Here is a 19,690-nt window from a genome sequence, read left to right as displayed (position 1 = left end):
AATTTGTTTCTTTTCATTCAGTGAAAAATAGTTCACAAAGTAGTCCATGTAGCTTGCTCTACAACCCTTGCTTCTTAGTCATCCTTTCCATGTTTACATGCATACATTACAGTATCTGTCATCACATAGTGGTGACCTTCAGGTGAAGTCCGTAATAATGACCACCCTTGACTTTCCTGTGGCATTCATACCAAATCACCTTCCAAAACTCTTTTTGCTTTATGTGACCTTCTGCTCTAGTTTCCTTTATTCGTTTCCTCTAGTGAAGCCATTATATTTTGGCATTTCACTCCTTTTATCCATCCTGACCTTTTTTTTTGCTAGCCTGAAGTCTCTGATCTGTCCTTAGGTAGAACAGTTACTCCCTCTGTGTTTCCTGACAGTTCTGTGATTTCTGGGGTCTAGTCTGTGTATGGCTCCAGCTATTTGGAAGAGTTTCTCCATGGCCACATTTTTCTTACTGACTTCCACAAATACACCAAGTTAGTTCTGCTGGGTACTTTTCTCACCTACTGGATGACTCACTTTATCAACTAACTGCTAGCTTTTGATGATACCATACTTCTTCCTATTGCTTGAACAGAAGGTTTAGAGGCCTCTTATAACTGTTCTTAGTCCTTACAGTGTTATACCAGGAGCTTTCTCAAAACGCATCTCAACACTACCCATTCTGTCCATTCCCAAATAATGGTCCACATCCTGTTTATTCCCTGGCTAATACTATACCAATCCTGTGGCCAAGTCTGCCTCCCTGGTGTCTCCTGGCCCTTCTAATATAACTGGTATATGTCTCTAAGGCTAATTTTTCATAAGCTGTTGTTACTTTGATTGCTCTAATTTGCTCAAATGTCTTCATGAGTGCTTGTAGCCTACTGAATCAAGACCAAATTCCTCTATCTGACATTAGTTCAGGCTCTACAGTACTGTCTTTTCTGCCAAGATATTCCTTTATTTCCTATGACATTCTCATAATTCTTATCATATCTCTACAAATCTCTTTTGCCTAGGATCATCCCATTATTTTTCATTTTTTTTGTTCATTGACTCTGATCCATAAACTCACTGCTGTCACCAGCTGAGTCCATACATGAGAAGTCAGGGGCCAATATTGTGATATATGATTGCTCTCCAATCACACAATTGGTTTTAGTTTTTTCCACTACCATATTACAAGTTTCTTGGTAACAGAAAATATGTCTTATGTTTTTGTTGCCTGGGCTTGCAAATGTGCAGTGAACAGTTACCAATTAGTGGTTGAATGAATGATGTGACTTTTTATGTACAAGCCGTTTCTTAGTTTAAAAACAAACTAGATAGTTTAACAAGTCCTTATGTTTTATTCCTACTTTAATGTTTCTATCCTCACGGTTTCATCATTGTGGTCTGATTTTCATAGACCTATACTTTTATGTCCTATTTGGACAAATGTGGATTGAACATCAATGCTAAATCATCCAACTGCCTGATTTAGCATCCCTCATTGCAAGTGGCTTAAACATAAACAGCAACCTTGGGGTTATTGTCAAATTCTTGAGCCAGTTTTCTAAATGTTTCCCTTCCCCACTACAAGTTGATAATTATATATGAAGGGTCAGAGACAAGGAACAGGCAGGGTTTTTTGTTTGTTTGTTTTGGGGGGGACCGGCAATGTTTTTAAAATTCTTACACAGTAAAACAGAGACAGCTCTTAAACTTTATTAGCAGTGTTATACATTCCTCTTAAACTACTTCCAGTTGCCCTATAGGCCTTGTCTCCACCTGTAAAAGGTGTTCAGTTACTTTTTGTGCTATGGAGACTTACTGTCTTAAAAAAAAAAAAGTAGAAGAGAACTTTGATAGTTCCAGTAGGATGATGTGCATCAAGGTAGAACAGACACAGTGAGAAGCAACAAAGGTTTGGAGGCAGGAGCAGGATGACAGTTCTCTGTGCTGTGTCCATACAGAGGAAGAGGAGGATGACAGTTCTCTGTTCTGTGTCCATACAGAGGAAGCAGAGAGAGCAGGGATGGGGTGGACTGGTCTTGCTATAAACCCTCAAAGGCCACCTCTAGTGGTGTACTTCCTCCTAAAGGTTCTATGACCTTCCCAAACAGTGCCACCACTGGGGATCAAGCATCCAGATACATCACCCATAGAAGACATTTCTCATCCAAACTATCACAAGGGGCTCCCTCTCTCTATCCTTCCAAGAAATGCTCCCATGGCATTTTCTGCAGTGTTTTGAAGTGTTTTTAAAGCATCTTTTGCATGAACAGGCATATGGGCTATGCTTATACTGAAGTGGGCATTTCTGTTCCATTCTTCCCTCTACCACTTAGGAGCTGGGTCATTTTAGGGAAATCACTATCTATGCTTCACTGACCTTGTCTGCAAAATGAAGTGGATGTTTTTTATGAGAGCTCATAAAATACAATGTTATCCTTAGGGTGGTTTTTAGGAGCTCCTGAGCACTTTTTACTGACGTTCCTGAAAGCACTATACTTTTTGGAAAATAAATCTGCCAGTTGTTCCTAGAAATGAAAGGATACACAGTTCCAGTGTCTTCTTTTTTTTTTCCACCTCAAGTGCTATATGGCTGTAAACAGTATCCAGTTAATATCCATCACTGATTATATTCTGTCTCCAAACGAAATGATATATTACTGTTGGGTCAGCCGTATGCCGTGTTTATAAAGAGCTTAGAGTCATTTTTCAGTTGAAGGGTGAAAAGAAGGGAGCCATCATCCTCCTGAATTCATGAGTTCCTGAACTAAGAGTCTCTAGTGAAATTAATGAGATCAATCAATTAAGTCAGGGATACATTAGTGGGAGAAGAGCTCCTCGGTGTCTAACCAATGATGCTTATTTCATTATTGTGCCCTTTAAAAACATTTTGTCTAACACTCTAGAATAACTACATGGATAGCAATGTATTACAGTTGCAATATCACAGTAGAACTATGTTATTCTGTGAAATAGTTCAGATCATGAAAAAAAAATACCAAGACTAGTTTAAGTAACTTCTCTGTATCCAATATCCAGTGTGAGAGATAAAATAGTTGCACTCTGCATATTATGTACCTAAGATATTCTGAATCTGGTATTTATGATTTTCATCCATTCATTTGTAGTTAAATAATCAACAAAATTTAAAGTCATATAACAAACTGCCGATTATAGCCTTTTGACTGAAGCTAAAGTTAGAGTGAAATAAAAACCTAACGCATCTCATTATCAAAAAAATTATTTCAGCTGCTGGCCCATCTTATCTTTCTACCCATCACGCCTCCAGACTCCCCAGTCTTGTCTTCCTCACAGTGAAAGGTCCACATTTCCGATGTCAACATGTGCTATCCTTGTTCTTGTTTTCAAAGTACTCCTTTGTGTCTATTCTGTTGGAAAGGTGGTTAAATTATGTTGGTCCATAGAAAAGTTATTGTGGTTTATTTAAGCATTACCTTGGCCTTTTGTTTTGATTCAAGATGGCTACAGATTCATAATTAACAATTAAACATCTCTGTCTCCCAGGTCAGATTTAAAATTGTTTTCTCACTAACACTGCCTTTACTATGATAATGATTCTTCTTATGTGGTTAAGATACATCCATCATTCCCCCAACCCCTCCTACACCCTCCCAAATCCACAGCCGCCTCTTCTTTATAATCATTATTGTTACATAGAAAGGAATGAATATGAATACAGCCTGTTGATGCCTTGGTATAGGACAACCATTTAGGGGGGTGTAGGGGGCATTTTTCATCGTGACCACTGGTCATCTCTGTCCCGGCCACTCCCAAGTAACCACAGACACTCAATAATAATTGTAAATGCTCAGCTGATAGCTTAGACTTGTTACTAACTAGTTCTTACAATTTTAATTAACCCATATCTCTATGTTCTACTATGTGGCTCGGTACCTTATCTCAGTATGGCATGTTTCTCTCGTCCTTCCACTGCATCTTGCTGGCAACCCTGAGACTCCACTCTTCTTCTCCCCAGCGTCCTCCCAGTCTGGTTCTCCCACCCAGCCTCTTCCTATCTAGACACAGACCAGTCAGCTCTTTATTAAATAATGAGAGTAATACATTCTTACAGTGTACAAAGATTCTTCTACAGCAGGGGTGTATCCCTGGGGAATACTAATTTTTTTTCTCTCTTGGAAGTTGTTAATTGCTTGATTCATCTAGGAGTGTAAGGCCCTGGGATATTTTTCCCTTCTACATTGCCATGTCAACTATTGGAATTGCTCAGGTCTTGTTCAGGCAGCCATGCTGTGGACATTTTACAAATGTAGCTTCCCTTGTCATATGTAGAAGGAACAGTTTCACAGAAGTCTTCCAGGTCCTCTGGCTCTTAGACTCTTTCTATCCCCTCTTTCTAGATGTTTGCTGAGCCTTAAGGTAAAAGAGTGATATAATACATGTATCACTTTGGGCAGGGCCCTGACTCCCATCATGGTCAGTTGATTCTGCAATTGGACATGTTGTGGCTTTCTGCAATGGTCTCCTGCTTCTGTAAAAGGAACTTAATTTCCCATCATAATGAAAAGTGAAGAAGAATAACCTATAATTTGGGCAGGATTTTCACACAGCCATCCCAAAATGAGTTATAAAACATAAGATTGACATTTACTGTTAGCTCGGCCTCCCATCTCAGATCACCATGTCACTGGACTATCGTGTTGTTCTCCATCAGTTCCAAAACTTCTTGTTTTCAAATCATGACTAGCATTCGCAAGGGAATCCTGCTTGGATTATGTAGCTTATACGTTGAAGAGTCCACATTGTACAACGACTCTGGAAACTGCACATGGCTGCTTCCAACGGGAGTTCAAGGTGTTATGCTGGTGAACTTAGCTGACTTTTGTGACCTCTTGCTCCCTTCTGAGCTACAGTGGAACTTTAACAATTTTGAGGTCTCTCAAATAGTTATTAGTACATTATTTCAACTTCTTCTGTTAGTTCATTTGCTACTAATGATTTTTTTCATTATGCAGCTCATTATTTTAAAAGAAATGTTGTTAGCATTAACATTTTTAAGAAAAAGGACAAACAAGACATGTTTATTTATGTAATAGTGTGAATGTGACCTTGTTAGAAAATCTGAGATAATTCAAATTATAAAACTGCTTACCTTCATAAAATTTTGGAATTCAGCTTTCTAGTTCAAAATACAACACATGATTGAAGGACAATGGTGAAAAAATTACTCTATTATTTCCTTGTCTTAGTAAATGACTCATTTAAATCATAGGAACAAAACAGCTTTCTCATGGCTATAAATGCAATTGTTGTACCTAGGGAAACCTCTTTAAAATAGTGTAAGCATTACCTTGTATTGTATAGCTCTGGTGACATAAAATTCTGGATACATATAAAAACTTGCTCTTAGTTTATTGACATTTTGCCTTTGTCTCAGCAACATCAATCTTCTTTGCTGCATTATCTGAAGCTGTAATCACATCAACTGCATTTATCATGCAATACAAACTTGAATCAAACATATATAAGCATGGTGTCTTTTTTTAAGGGAAGTTAGGAACTATGTCATTAAAGAGTCATGGAAGTATTTAAAGTGAAATAGAAAACATTAAGGTTACTTCTTACAACAGCAATAGTAAAAATGGCAACCAAGCATTAAATCAGAGATTGGACTGCAATGATGGAACACAAGGTGGGGTGTTAAGTTTACATAACACCAGACACTATCTCTCTATAACCAAAAGGCCTGAATGGGAAATGACTTTCTGTTGTTTCAGTAAGGCAGGGAGAGCTCTTAGCATAAGAAGTAAACTGTAAAGCTGGGCAGTGATAGCACACACCTTTAATCCCAGCACTCAGGAGACAGAGGAAGCGAATCTCTTTGAATTCGAGGCCAACCTGGTCTACAAAGCTACACAGAGAAACCCTGTCTGGAAAAACAAACAAAAAGATGTAAACTATAAACTATATTAAATACAAAACATAATCACAAAGTAGGAATCATGTTTTGGAAGTCCATGCTTTGAAACAATATATTTTGTTAAATATATTTGGCACTTCAACAAGCTATATTAGTTCAATGTCACTTTCTCTGGTTAAAACACATGGGGGGGGCTGGGGGGGAGTGGAGTCAATTATAATGTAAAAAAAATGAATTACAGAGTACAGGAATAAAGATATTTCACTTTTCCCAAATCAAAGTAGTATCTAGAATGGAGTTTTTAACCAATAGCAAATTTCACAATTCACAATTAGGCTGACCAACCTTTAGCATACAGGTACTTAACAATATAATTTTTTTAATTGTGTCAATTTTAAAAATAAGGCAAATGAAAAATCTTAATGCTTTGTTTTCTTATAATTTTTAAAATAAAATTCCAAAAATATTTCCAACCCCTTTACAAGTATGTCGTATTGAAGACAGGATAAGATGTTCACCATAGTGTCTGTTAAAAAGACATTTAACTTGCCAAAATATATTTTAGAAGTAGATTTTTTTTCAGAAATCTGTCACTCTATTTTGACACACAAAATAGGTAACTCTTGTCTTTGTTACTCCATTTTCCCAACAGAGGATTACTACCTTAACTGTCACGGTAATTCCTTCTGCATGATATCTGTGGTTTGTGACTTTGAGTTCCATAGGGATGCATGCAGGGCAAAATAGCACTAATGTAGCAATTGGTTTTATCTGGTGTGTACTTTATGCTTACGTTATTAACCTTTTAAAACATGTGACCTAGTTAAATTACTGCCTGTTCTGTGGGAAAGTCCAGAAAAAGTTATTACTTATTTTTTAAGATGTTTGCCTCCTGTTAATAAGCTTGATCTTTTGTAGCTCAGAAACCAAAGCCTTGGCAGAGAATAGTGGTGCATGCCTTTAATCACAACACTCTCAAGGCAGAGACAAGTTCAAAGCCAGCCTGTTCTACATAGGGCAGCCAGGACTACACAGAGAGACCCTGTCTCACAAAAAGAGAGAGAGAGAGAGAGAGAGAGAGAGAGAGAGAGAGAGAGAGAGAGAAAGAAAGGAAAAAAAAAAAAAGAAAGAAAGGAAAAGGAAAAAAGGAGAGGAAAAAGAAGGAAAGAGAGAGAAGAAACCAAAGCCTTTGAAGTAGATGGCTAAGGAGGGAGGGGAGACATCAGGCAGGTAATTCATCACAAGATGTGTGCAGAACAAGGGCAACAATTGTCTACTGTTTTATTGAATCAAAAGTTTTTTGGTTTTTTGTTTTGTTTTTAGTAGCATGGTGACTTGAAGAGGGTACTGATAGTTCAGAACTCAGGTCGGCAGTTTTTGTCATCTATAACTGATGAAATATTAAACATTTTCCCATTGAAAATCAGTATCTAGACATACCTAACTTGTGATAGGAATGATGGGGCTGTGTGGTATGCTTGTTATTTTTTAAGCCTGAAATTTCAACATGTGCACTTGCTACATTTTACAACTGTGTCTTGTCTTGATTCAGGGCCCTCCCGGACCTCCTGGACCTCAAGGACTACAAGGGCCAAAGGTTATCCTCCCTTCCTTGTCTCCCTTTACCACATACAATGTTAAGAATCTATGTCTTTATAAAATAGGTCTCGCAAAGTACTAGAGAAGCAAGGCCAGAAATACTGTCTCAGAGGAGGAGGAAATGGTTTTAGAGTCTCAGATAAACGAGGAGGGAGGACTATGGAGGCAGAAAGCAAAATGAGGAAAGAATGGAGAGAATTGGAGAGTGACACAAATTTAGGAAAGAGCAAGTTTCCAGGAAATTATAAATGTAAAGAAACACTCAACATGGCCAGTAGGACAGGGTAAACATTCAGACAGACGAGGATTGAAGGGAGTTTGCTCTTGCCACTAAGAAAGACCCTTTCTTCTAATTCTCTTCTAAGAGAAGAATAAGGAGAAACCTTCCCATGATTCACTCATTCATAAATGGCTGGCAGGATTAGGAGCCATTCTTGAGACGTGTTTTTCACGCCTTCTCTTTATCACATGTATTCAGACTTCCAGCCACACATTTTATCGAATGAAGCATGCTAACCACAAACAGCACAATCCGAAATTTCCTTGATTGTACATCATCCTTGTTGGTGGTTTTAGCTTTATCCCTCCAAACTAAAGCTCTGTTATTCAACCATGTCTGAGAAATTAACACATGTCCAGGGATTCTGGCTTTTCAGGACTCAGCTACACGTGTTGAAATACAACTTTCATCAGTGGATTCTTGTAGGAGATTCAAGTGGTTTCAAAATTCACTTTTCATTTATGCTTCTTAAGTTGGTTAATTTGCTGTGCCTATCATACATACACACATTCGTGCACACATTAGCTTTTGTACTTTCTCTGGATACTTAAAAAATGTCCAGTGTATAGAGAGATTTATTTCTCTATTAAAATACTATAAAATAAAATATGACTGAGGTCCTTGTCTTTGTGAGATGTGCTCAGGGCAGAGATCCTAATTTCCAAAACATTTTTTGTGTAACATGTAGCATGTTCCACATATCACATTAATGTATGGTATGGAACTTTTTAGCTAGTTCTCTACATAGTCTTGTCCCTGAAATCATAGCACAAATATGCAACAGTCACACAGTGTACTTCTCTCTGGCGAGCATTTTTCCTGGACCTCTTTCCTTAACAGTTTGATGAGCTGAGCTAGACATAGAAGGAACTCTGGGAATTCTCTTTTGTGTGTGTGTAGTGTCACTCCAGATGAAATTTCTTGCTTTGACTCCTCTCAGAACTTAATCTCAAGAGCCAGAATTTTCTCCAAAGCTTACTGTGTGCTTCATTTCCCACAAAGCACAAAGGCTTCTATGATTTCTCCACAGCTCTGAGGCCTAGAGCAGGCTCCCTGCTTTGATCTAAAGAAATACAAAGGAGGCTACCCAGCTAAAAAGGCTGCCTCACCAAACCTTCCATAATCACGTGTTAATTCAGTTGTCCAGGAAGTAATTATGAGCCTTCACTCTGATAATGGTTTTGAATCTGCAAAGATACCAACCAGGAAGAGGTTGTACTTACTGTGATCTTAGAACCCAGGGTGTGAGACAGGCACCCGAAGGCATGATCACTAATAGAGTAGGCGCTCTGATTGAGAGTATGTGGGATGAGGTCTAGGGTGTGATGGCTCAGTGGTTTTTCAGAGCATTGGCTGCTCTTCCAGAGAACCCAGATTCTATTCCCAGCCCCCATATGGTGACTCACAACCATCTCTAACTCCAGTCTCAGAGGATCTGACACTCTCTTCTGACCTCTGGGAGCACCAGGCACACACAGCACAAAGACACACAAAAATAAATCTATTTTTAATAAGTGGGGGGGGGGGATATGCATAGGAATGCCTCTCTAAGTCTGGAAGTCCGGGATGGGTTTGAGTTGAAACTAAAGAAAGAAAGATGGTAACCACATGGAAATCTGCCTGAGTGGTAACAGAGGCTTCAAACCCATCCTCACTGCCTGCCACTTCGCCATCCTGTCCACCATACTGTCATCCTCAGCCCACCGGTCCCTGTGTCTTAGCACTAATACCATGTTATATGACAACCTTTATATTTCCCACAATCTGTCCTTGAGAAAGTTGGGACGAGTGAGGTGGGTGTGTCTGTCACTATAAGATAGCACAGCATATTCTGAGGCAAGTATAGGACACATTCCCAGGTCTGGACTCATGGTCTCAGACTGACGGTAGTCTGTTCACTTGGCATTTCTCCTTCCAGTGTCAAATAAGAGGTATTTTAATGTTTTACACATGAAAAAACTCTTACAGACCACATTTGAGTGACGGAGGATCTATGAGTCTTGTTCTTTTAGCCTCCCTGGTCCACATTTATAAGGGTAGCAGTTCGGCAAAGCTGTAGTGATTGGACTAGAGTGTTGACAGGTATCCAGACTCAGAGTGAAGCTGGGGTTCAGCCGGGTGCATCCGACCACAGCAGACTTGTTTGTGGCAAAATAAACTTTGCTACTGCCACAAAGAGCCGGAAATCTGAACCGAGGGAAGGCCTTTTTTATTTCATTGGTTTGAAACCACAAGACCTTGCCTTCCTTAAACACTGGGAAAGCTCGGGTTTCATACTGTGGCCTACAGCTCTTAAAGTTTTTACCAGGAAGGGGAGTCTAGCGGATGGGATATTGTGGTTTATACTATCCCCAAACAACCCTTCCTAGAAAACTCAGCCTCAGGGCTGCACCTGGCAAACCCCTCCGTGGGGACTTAGTCACACCCAGAATCATCTTCATACTTTGCACAGGGTGGAAATTGGGGACTTGTAATAGCATCCACACAGACAGCTCAGTGGTATGAAACAATGCCTTATCTTTCAAAGAACTGTTATCTTTCAAATCTAAAAGATGACTAAACATATACTGCTTAAATAATCTCTAGCATGTTGTTTATATTTGTTATAAATTAAACATCTTCCATTTAAAAATTAAATCTCTGCATTCCAAGTCTGTCAAACCTTCTAATAAATCATACTATTAAAAGTCCATTCATTTTATTTCTGACATAGCATAGGAAATGGAATGGGTCTGAAAGCCACTTTGTGCGGATTAAGACATCTGATTTATTAGCTCCTCCAGCGGAGCTTTCCTGGGCAGGGCACACTCATGGCCATTGTGAACGCTCCACATTATGCCAGCTAAAACATTGCTATAAATTTACCAAACTCTGCCTTTTAGTCCTTCTTAGTCTGACTGTTATGTTTTGATTGTTACTGAAAATTAGAGAATCCGTACTGATTGCTTCCTTGGGGATTAACACAGTCATAGAAGTGTTGCTGTAGAATGTGGTCAGCCACTGAATTGTACATAACCAATGGAAGAGAAGTAAAAGCAGCGGATATTTGCCACGCATGAGTACTATTTCATACAATTCTCAAGAAAGATCATCCTTCACTTAGCTTAGATATATGTAATGTACCACCATATTCTTGGGTTAAAATTCATTTGCTTAAAGTCAAACTGCACTTTTACCAACTAGCATGGCTTCTGTAGCAATGATAAATGCAGGCAAGTTCTTTCTTTTTATTTTACCAGGGTGAGCAAGGCTCTCCAGGAATTCCCGGAGTTGATGGAGAACAGGTAATTTTCAAAGATATGTGCCATTATTTAAAAGCACCAGTATTGATCACTACTTTATTATAGGCTCAAAGCCAAGTCATGTCTTTTGCTATCTGATGCATCCTTTCTTTTTTTCCCCATCATTGGTTCCACTTGAAATCTAAAAATGCAATTGATTTTAAATTAGATATAAATTTTGTTGGCAGAATGAAAAGCTGTGTGCTACTTTTGTTTTGTGTTGATACCATGACCTGACAGTCTACCTCAACTGATTCTAATAGACTCTGAAATCATTACATCAGTAAGAACAGCTTTGGATTTGGGTTTTTGGTTTGGGGGTTTTTGTTTTTGTTTTTAGCTGAATACAAGAAATTCAATATCAAAATCAATGGCCATAGCTTTCATAGATAGCATTGCTTATCTACAGTCATTTGATAATGTCTCCTTTTTCTGAATAATGATTTCCCCTGATTTTCAAGAGCTTTTGGAAAATTGGACAAAAGTGAATTCACACAGTATAGCTTTGCACACTAAAGCTTTGCACACTATAGCAGTATCTTTCTGAGTGTCCTCAACACAGAAGCTGCTAAAGTTTCTGTAAAATTCTGATAGAAATACTTTAGGTTTTGCGGGTGCATATCGTCTCTGTCGTGTGTCCTTTTCTTTAAACATGACTTTTTTAAAATTCAACATAAATAAAAAACAGTCCCTAGGCTGGATTTGGCACGTCAGCTGTGGCTTGGCATCCCTGCCTTTTAAGGATTTTACAAAGAGAATACAGACAGCATTAGGAATCAAACCACAAGGATTAGTTTCAAAATCTTTGAGGTTATATGGACTTCTATTATTTTTTCTAGAAATCACTCAAGGGATGGAAAGATGGGGCTTGTTGGTTGAAAGCACTCATTGCTCTTGCAGAGGACCTGAGTTTGGTTCCCCACATCCACACCAGGCAGCTCACACCACCTGTCACTCAAGTTCCAGGGTGCCACATGCCCCCCTCTGGTCTCCACAGGCACCAGCACACATGTGGCACACATCATCATGTTCAGGCCCACACACAGAATAAAAAAAAAAAAAAAATACAGTTGACTGTATTTAAGAAATAGCTTGGATCAGTGAATAACAAATCAATAGAATTCTTGATATACTAAATCAACCATATACTCTTCAGGAGAAAATATTAGACAAAAAAATACTTTAGGAGAAGAGTTATTTTTAATAACAGAGTTGGATATTAAAGTCATATAATGTCACATTAAATATTATAAAAAAGATAAGTTATTCAATTTGCCATGTCAATCAGAGATCACATTAATGATAACCTTTCCCCATTGTTAGTAATTAAAGATAACAAATTAGACTTGCATGGTGACATAATGAATGTGCCTGAATATACAGTATATACAGTTGCTGAGGTTTTTCCCAATGTCTTTGTAAGGTCCTGTTCTCCCACTAAGCCTATCGGATTAGCCTTGTTGCTTTTCCATGTCCCAAGATCCGTAAAACCAACTGACCTTACTGATTAAACAGCAAGACCTATTTATCTGTGCTGGTAATTCCCCACTTCCCCGTAGATGATTCTGAACTCAGTAGAAAGCTAGTTAACAAACTAATATGTGTTCTTGTCCTTAAGATGAATCCCCTACCATGGTAACCATGACCATCTGGTCATATTGCCACAAGGTTGCTAGGATGAAAATGCTTAAAAATATTAATTAATTTCAATGTTAGTGTTCCATAACTCACATTTGTTAGCATTCAAAACCCACACATCTATTTTCTCATTCTAAAAGGATAGTAATTACATTTGGCTCACCATGTGGAGATGTCATGAGAACCAAACAGGAACAAGCTGAGTGTTTTAAAGCGTTGATTGCACATTGGTGCTGGAAACTGATGACAGCTAGAACTTATACACACAATGACGAGGAGGGCATGACTGTGTGGAAATGGGAACCGTTACTTGGATCTTTGCTATTATAAGTCCTGGTTCAAGTGTTTTCTGTACTGTTAAGAATTATGGTCATTAAATTCTCTTCTGGACTGGTAGGGGATACAATTAGTTGCCAAGCAGATTTATGAAACCAGGAGAAATAATGCCAGAACCTGAGTTCATGTTTTTCATATTTAAATGGTCTATAGAACTTAATCCTGTTACATAGGGAAATATTATTGATCCAATGCAGAAGACCATAAAAAGAAAATACCTGAAAACAAAAGTTTTATTCGTCTCAGCTTGCACCCACCCCTTGGCAGATTTCTCTGGAATCCTATTGGGCCCAGGATGTGCCTAGCAGGTTGTCACTACTCTCCTCACATGCAGACTCTTATCACTTGTAGGGACTCAAAGGCTCGAAGGGTGATGTGGGGGACCCAGGCATGCCAGGTGAAAAAGGTGGAATCGGACTTCCTGGATTGCCGGTACGTTCATGATCTATGACATGTTCCTATGGTGTGTTCACACACTGTGATGTTCCCCTACCGAAATAAATGACTGGGAAAGAATTCTATTCTCAACTGTACTCTCAGCCAGTGATTTCCAAAATGTTTTTCATTTTTTAAATAACTTGAAGTATTTATTGTTGCTTAGTTTTTCCAAGTGGGACAGTAAAATTTTAAAGTATAGACATATCAATTAAAAGGCAAGTGTTTGGTTTCTTTTTACTGGATTACTTTCTTTAGAAGATAATAAAGCAAATAGAATTGGCCATTTGAATTTAATATGTGTAGTCAAGTAATTATCATGAAGTGAGCCACAATAAAGAAATAAACAAGCATAAAACTTTAGAACCATTAAAGAACAGATTAGTCTGTGTATCTATACTTTGGGGTGGTCTATACTTTGTGGAGGTTTATATTTTGTCCTGGTCTATACTTTGGGATGGTCTGTACTTTAGGGTGATGGTTATTCCCCCAACTTACTGTTTCTCTGAAACTTTAGAAGGGAAAAATATAGAAACTATAAGAAAAAAAACAGAGAACCTTCTCTGCCTTCCACCTTCTCCCACCCTACAGCTGGTAGTGGGGGTTAAACCTAGGGCCCCAAACATGCCAAGCAAGTAGTCGACCATTAAGCTGTATCTTTTGTTTTAACTTTCTTTGTTAAAAAGTTGAATAGGCTCTGAAACATAGGCTGGCCTTGAATGTTTGATCTTTCTGCCTCATTCTCCCAAGTAGCGAAGATCTCAGGCCTGTGCCACCGGGCATGGATCTTCTACCTGTTTTCTAAAAAGAAACTATAAATGTCAGTGGAACTAAAGTCTCACCTCTGCTATTTAAAGTGGGCACACCACTAAAAAAATAACATTTATAATCTAGTATATTTAGCACTGTAAAATCAGGCTCAGCCTAGTTTCTATTTACTTTGTATTTTGCTTTGTGTAGCACACATAATCCTAGGGATTTTAGTAAATTTACTGCTTTGGACTAAAGTGCATGAGGATAAAATTTCTTATGTATTATGTGCATAATATAAAATTTCAAGGCAGTCAAATTTCAGTTGTCTATTAGACCTTGGAAATAACTTTCCTGCTAACTCTGCTTCCTGGTTATTTGTAGGGTGCCAATGGAGTGAAAGGAGAAAAAGGAGACTCTGGCTTGCCGGGTCCTCAGGGTCCTTCTGTAAGTCCATGGGCTGAGCCTTCACATGGGATTATTATTTGCCTAGATCCCTCTGTGTCCAATGGCTAACCAGTAATAGAAATACAGTCACTCACTGGGTGGATCAAACAATACATGATATATATTGGTCTTGTACAGTGAGAGACAGTGTATCTCAGAAGTTTGAGTTAGAAACAATTTTTTAGAGCTCTAGGGAGAAAAATCAATGGATTTCCCATAATGCTCATAGGGAAATCCTAGTGAAATAAGAACTTGCATTCCCTTTTTCTCCAGAGTCCTATTTGTGCTTAGTGAAATAACTGATGGTTTAATAGTGGTTGCAGCATTATAGACTTTCTCGATAATCAGTTGCTTCCTTTACTTTTAATATAGTTTTGATTTACTCTGGGATTTTGTAGAACAACTGTAGTGTTTGAAGTTATTTGATTCTCATACAGGAATTTCTAAAGCCAGAGAATCAAGCATAACACTTCTCATGTGTCCTTTCTCCTCTGTGACTATTGATGGCATTAGCAGAGCCCATGCTAAATGAAGTAACCACACCCATGCTTATTTTTTGGACATACAGATCATAGGCCCACCAGGCCCTCCAGGTCCCCATGGCCCACCTGGCCCCATGGTAAGTTCTGTTCTCCATGAAATGTAATTGATTATCTATGCATGTCCTACTGGAGAAAAGATGAACACAGTCAACTTTAGGTTTGTACTGCTCCTGGGGAATGAACAGAAAAAGTAAAGTGTTCTGACTAGTTTACAGAACTATCATTCTTCCCCTAAACACATGTGTTAGAAAGACATGGAGCTGAGGAGAGATGGCTCTGGCAAGCTTTACTCCAAAGCTGCATGAACACTGGCAAACCATCTTACTGAGTCGCTGCTGTATGCTGTTAATAGCAAGTTAAGGTAATCAAGCCAGTGAAGAGGGTTTCTAAGCAGCTTTGAAGCCTGAGACCCTTCCCTGAACTAGCCAATTAGAACATTTGTAAAACAGTGTGATAATGACAGAAGCTGGCTACCACAGATGATGGAGAGTGCTGGATCTTTCTCCTTCCGTGTTAATGGCTCTTCTGGTGATTCATCGAGCCAAGCCATGTTTGCTGCAGTTGTCTCCCAGCGAGCAATGCAAACAACATTCCTGACCCAGAGAACTGCCAGTGGGAAAGGCAGCTATGAAGCAAGTGTGATTCTCTAAATGCTGGAGGACCAACAGTTGTGCTTAGGCTAGAATGTGAAAGGCAGAGTGTTTTGAGTGCTTCTGACACAGCAAGGAACAAGGAGGACTATAAGGTTACACTCATCTCCCGGGTGTCTTCATAAAGCGGAAGACATCAATAATGGAGATGAAGGCAAGTGTGGCTGCTCTCTGTTCCAACTAATTGCACTCTAGAGAGAGCAGTGTGGATCTGATCCCAGCCACAGAGTAGCCTGCTCACCCAAGTCTCACTAATTGCCTCTTTTCTTTAGTAAACAACTTCCATTAACCTTGCTCTCTTAACATCAAATAGTTCAATAAGAATTAATCAAATGGCATGTTTTGGGATTTTTATACTCTTTTCACTTTAAGTCAGATGGTTAAATTAGAAAATGCTACATCCTGTTCAAATGATAACGTTAATTAGCTTAAAGGAATTTTAAACCATTATTAACATGAGATAAGAATATTATGAGAGCCATTTCCTGAAAATGTTTATCTGCAACTTATCAAAAGGGAAAACATTACTCTACTGTAGACATATATAACAAATAGCTCAGCGTACATGGTCAGCTATTTTTTCTTCAGTTTTATTTCACCGATGGATATTTAAATATGCATCTCCCTGAATAGCTTATTAGAATCTCTTTAAAAGTTCAAAGCAATCCACAACAACCTCCAGTTAATTTAAATTGATAATTAGTTTCTATATTTGTGTTTTCTGCCAAACAACTTTCTTTTTATCCTGATTCATGCATTCATTATGACCTCCTTTCCTTGATAAACAACTATTAGAAGAGCCTTAAAGGATTCATTTCTATAACAATAAATGCAATCCAAATCACAGGGCACACCCTCTTTGATCTTAAGCTAGATGAATAGTAAGTTTCCAGACGTCCAAGCTTGGCTGCCATCTTCCTGTCCCCTTTAGATTCTTCAGCACCTTCATAATGAAGACATAAGGATAAAGATCTCCTCTTCCTTACTACTCAAACTGTGGAGATTTTTTTCCCCGAATTTCTGGCTTTTACATTCATCCTGGAGTCTATAAAAATTCATGAATCATCTCAAATATTCTACCAGGTTATAAAAATGGAAATTTGAGAAGAACCTGTAGTGTAAATACAAAACAGGGGCTCTCTTTTTGCCTAATTTTTCTTCAGTGAAACTCCCCAGCAACTTTCTCCCTCTTGTAGGCATTTAGCAGACAAAATTGCTCTTAATGAATTTTCTATTACAAAGCACTCCAAGAGCTGGAAGGAACATTTGGTAGGTAATAAATAACATCCCACTGACCTGCCTCTGGCTATAGCTCAAACAAGACGATCCTTGTTTTACATCTCACTTTATACTTGATAGAATATGCATTTCTAGGAGGAAGCAGTGAGTCCCTTTTTAATTAAAGCTGTGCTTTCCATTTTTAGGGACCCCATGGACTTCCTGGACCAAAGGTACCAGCAAATCCCTTGATTATTTGATTTCTATTTCCTTGATGGTCATGGGAAGCATGATGGAAGCATGTCTGTCCTGTCTTATTTGTCAAGTAATGTTGATTGTGTTTAAGCCTTTAAGCATCCAGATGTTCAACTCTCACAATACAACCTGACTCAGTGAGTTTAAGTGCTATCACCTGGAAACAAATTATTCCTCATTTTACTTTTGCCCTTGTCACTATATATGTTTTTAAAGCACGTGGTATATTAAAATCTGCCATTTAAGAATCATCTGATTGGGCTCAGGGGTTAAGAGCACTGGCTGTTCTTCCAGAGGACCCGGGTTCAATTCCCAGCACCCACATGGCAGCTCATAACTGTCTATAACTCCAGTTCCAGGAGATCTAACACCTTCACACCAATGCACATAAAATAAATTTAAATAAACTAGTTTAAAAAAAAAAGAATCATCTGATAACGTTCTCAGACTAAGCCAGGAGCTTTCTTTTTTATGGTGGCAATAGCTCTGTATTTGCTATCAACTGAAGGTCTTTCTTGCCTCATCCTACTGCAGCATCTACCTGCTTTGGCTACCTAGCATCTCAGTGTTTTATTTCCCATGGGTCATAATGTTGAACAGGATGGGGTATACCAGCTGTGATGTCACATAATTTGAGTGTAAAACAGAGCAATGAAGAATCGGTCCTCCTTGGTGAACTAGTGCAGGTTACACTGGAAAGATGGTCTCTGTCTGTACTTTTACGGAGACCCAGAGGGTATCTTGAAATGCAGTGTTAGTACTAGGCACCTGAAAGCCCAGAGCAGCCACCCCTTCCTGGGTGTTGGCAAGTTCCCCTTTGGCTTTCCCAGCTATAAAGGGTTGCCAGCAATACTGGCTTGACACAAGAATCCTTGACTTTCCTTTTCATGGGCAGGCAGATAACGCAAGAAGGGGAAGAGTTAACAGACATCTCATTCTTCGTCGAATGCCTTACCTTCAGGTTAAGCCTAAAGATAGTGTATCAGTTACTACAATGACTAAGAGTAAGGCCACCAAGACTGTTTTAATTCTGGGGTGACTGAGACATGAGAGACACACACACATAACCTTTCAATTAGATGAAGCCCAAGATCCTTTTGATACAGAAAATGACATATAAGTATTTTTCCCACAATAGTTGTTATTTCCATCATTGATTTCAACAAATTATAAAATTGAAAAGACCTCAGATAACCTATGTTAGTTCCTTGACTTTGCAACTGATAAGCTACACAAACCCAGTGCAGTTCACTTACTTAATGCAAAGTTACAAGAACAGATGGTGACCTGGTTGGTAATAGAATTTGGTGCAGATTTGAAATTTGGCCTTTTTGCTACTGGATTTGACTACTTTTAAATTGAACCATCTATTCTTATCAATAATTGATTTCCCCACCAAGGAATTTCATGGCCTGCTAAATCTTCTCTGCCTATTCATCATCTTAAAGCCACACACTAGAAATACCCTCACATGCAAAGCCATGAATCTCAAATTTAGAAAGGAGACCAATGAGCCTTTGCCACCAGTGCATTGTTGACTAGGGCACTGTGACCTTGCGATTCAACCTGGTCAATTATAGAATATTTGGGTTTTCAACTGTGGCAACACTACAGACTCATATCTTCAAAATCTGCCGAGTCTATTATGCTGTGGCAGTATGTAAGCTGTCTGAAAGTTCAAATGTATAGCAAATGTATAGCATTTCAAATGTATAGCATATTTCATGGCTGCTTCCATCTCAGCATTCCCCACAAGTTTCTCAAGAGCATTCTTGTCTATGCAGTCATTGATTCACCCACTGTGTGCTCAGTGAGCAGCACACTGCTTTTCACCATCAGGCAGATCACATAGTGTGCAGGTTACAAGTCCCTTCAGCCAACGTGAGCATGACCTCCATGCAGTGAGGTCACCTTCCTTTCACAAGTCTTTCCATGTTTTCTTGACAAATGAATGTCTGTAATTAAAAGCTGGAAAGTGTGTGTGTCCAAACTTTCTTCCTCTAACATGGTATTACTGATGGGCAAATCGGCATATTATATCCCTGGATTTTTCCTAAACTGAGTCAAGAGGATTTACCACTTATCAGGGCTCTTGTAATGTCATCCCATGTTAAACTGCACTTCCTTCGTTCTAACATGGTGCAGACAGTTAGGGAAACTATATTCAGGTTCTCTGATCTGCATATTGTCTTCTGGGACTGTCAATTTGTGGTTAGCTCTATTGATTGATCTGTGCAAGAACCTGACTTGGCAATGTCAAGGAATGAGGACTTGCAGAATGGCATTACTTCAAACATCAGTGTCTACATTTTCAGTCCATTCTCCTGGGCAAAATGCTTAAAGGCTTAAAATGTCTGTCTATAACACTGCCCTGCATA

At 38.8% G+C, this 19,690-nt stretch overlaps 1 protein-coding gene across 1 annotated transcript in view; it reads left to right on the top strand.

The window, feature by feature from the left end:
• Col25a1 (collagen type XXV alpha 1 chain) overlaps positions 1-19,690 on the top strand; it is a 373,933-nt gene that overhangs the window by 329,110 nt on the left and 25,133 nt on the right. Inside the window, exons 23-28 of the mRNA XM_035451853.1 lie at positions 7,434-7,478; positions 11,000-11,044; positions 13,367-13,447; positions 14,585-14,647; positions 15,216-15,266; positions 17,264-17,290. Coding sequence (XP_035307744.1) covers positions 7,434-7,478; positions 11,000-11,044; positions 13,367-13,447; positions 14,585-14,647; positions 15,216-15,266; positions 17,264-17,290 — 312 coding nt within the window. The remainder of the gene's footprint in view (positions 1-7,433; positions 7,479-10,999; positions 11,045-13,366; positions 13,448-14,584; positions 14,648-15,215; positions 15,267-17,263; positions 17,291-19,690) is intronic.

The sequence above is a fragment of the Cricetulus griseus genome, assembly GCF_003668045.3.
Source record: "Cricetulus griseus strain 17A/GY chromosome 1 unlocalized genomic scaffold, alternate assembly CriGri-PICRH-1.0 chr1_0, whole genome shotgun sequence".
Taxonomy (NCBI): Eukaryota; Metazoa; Chordata; class Mammalia; order Rodentia; family Cricetidae; genus Cricetulus; species Cricetulus griseus.
This window is presented reverse-complemented; position numbering and strand designations above follow the sequence as displayed.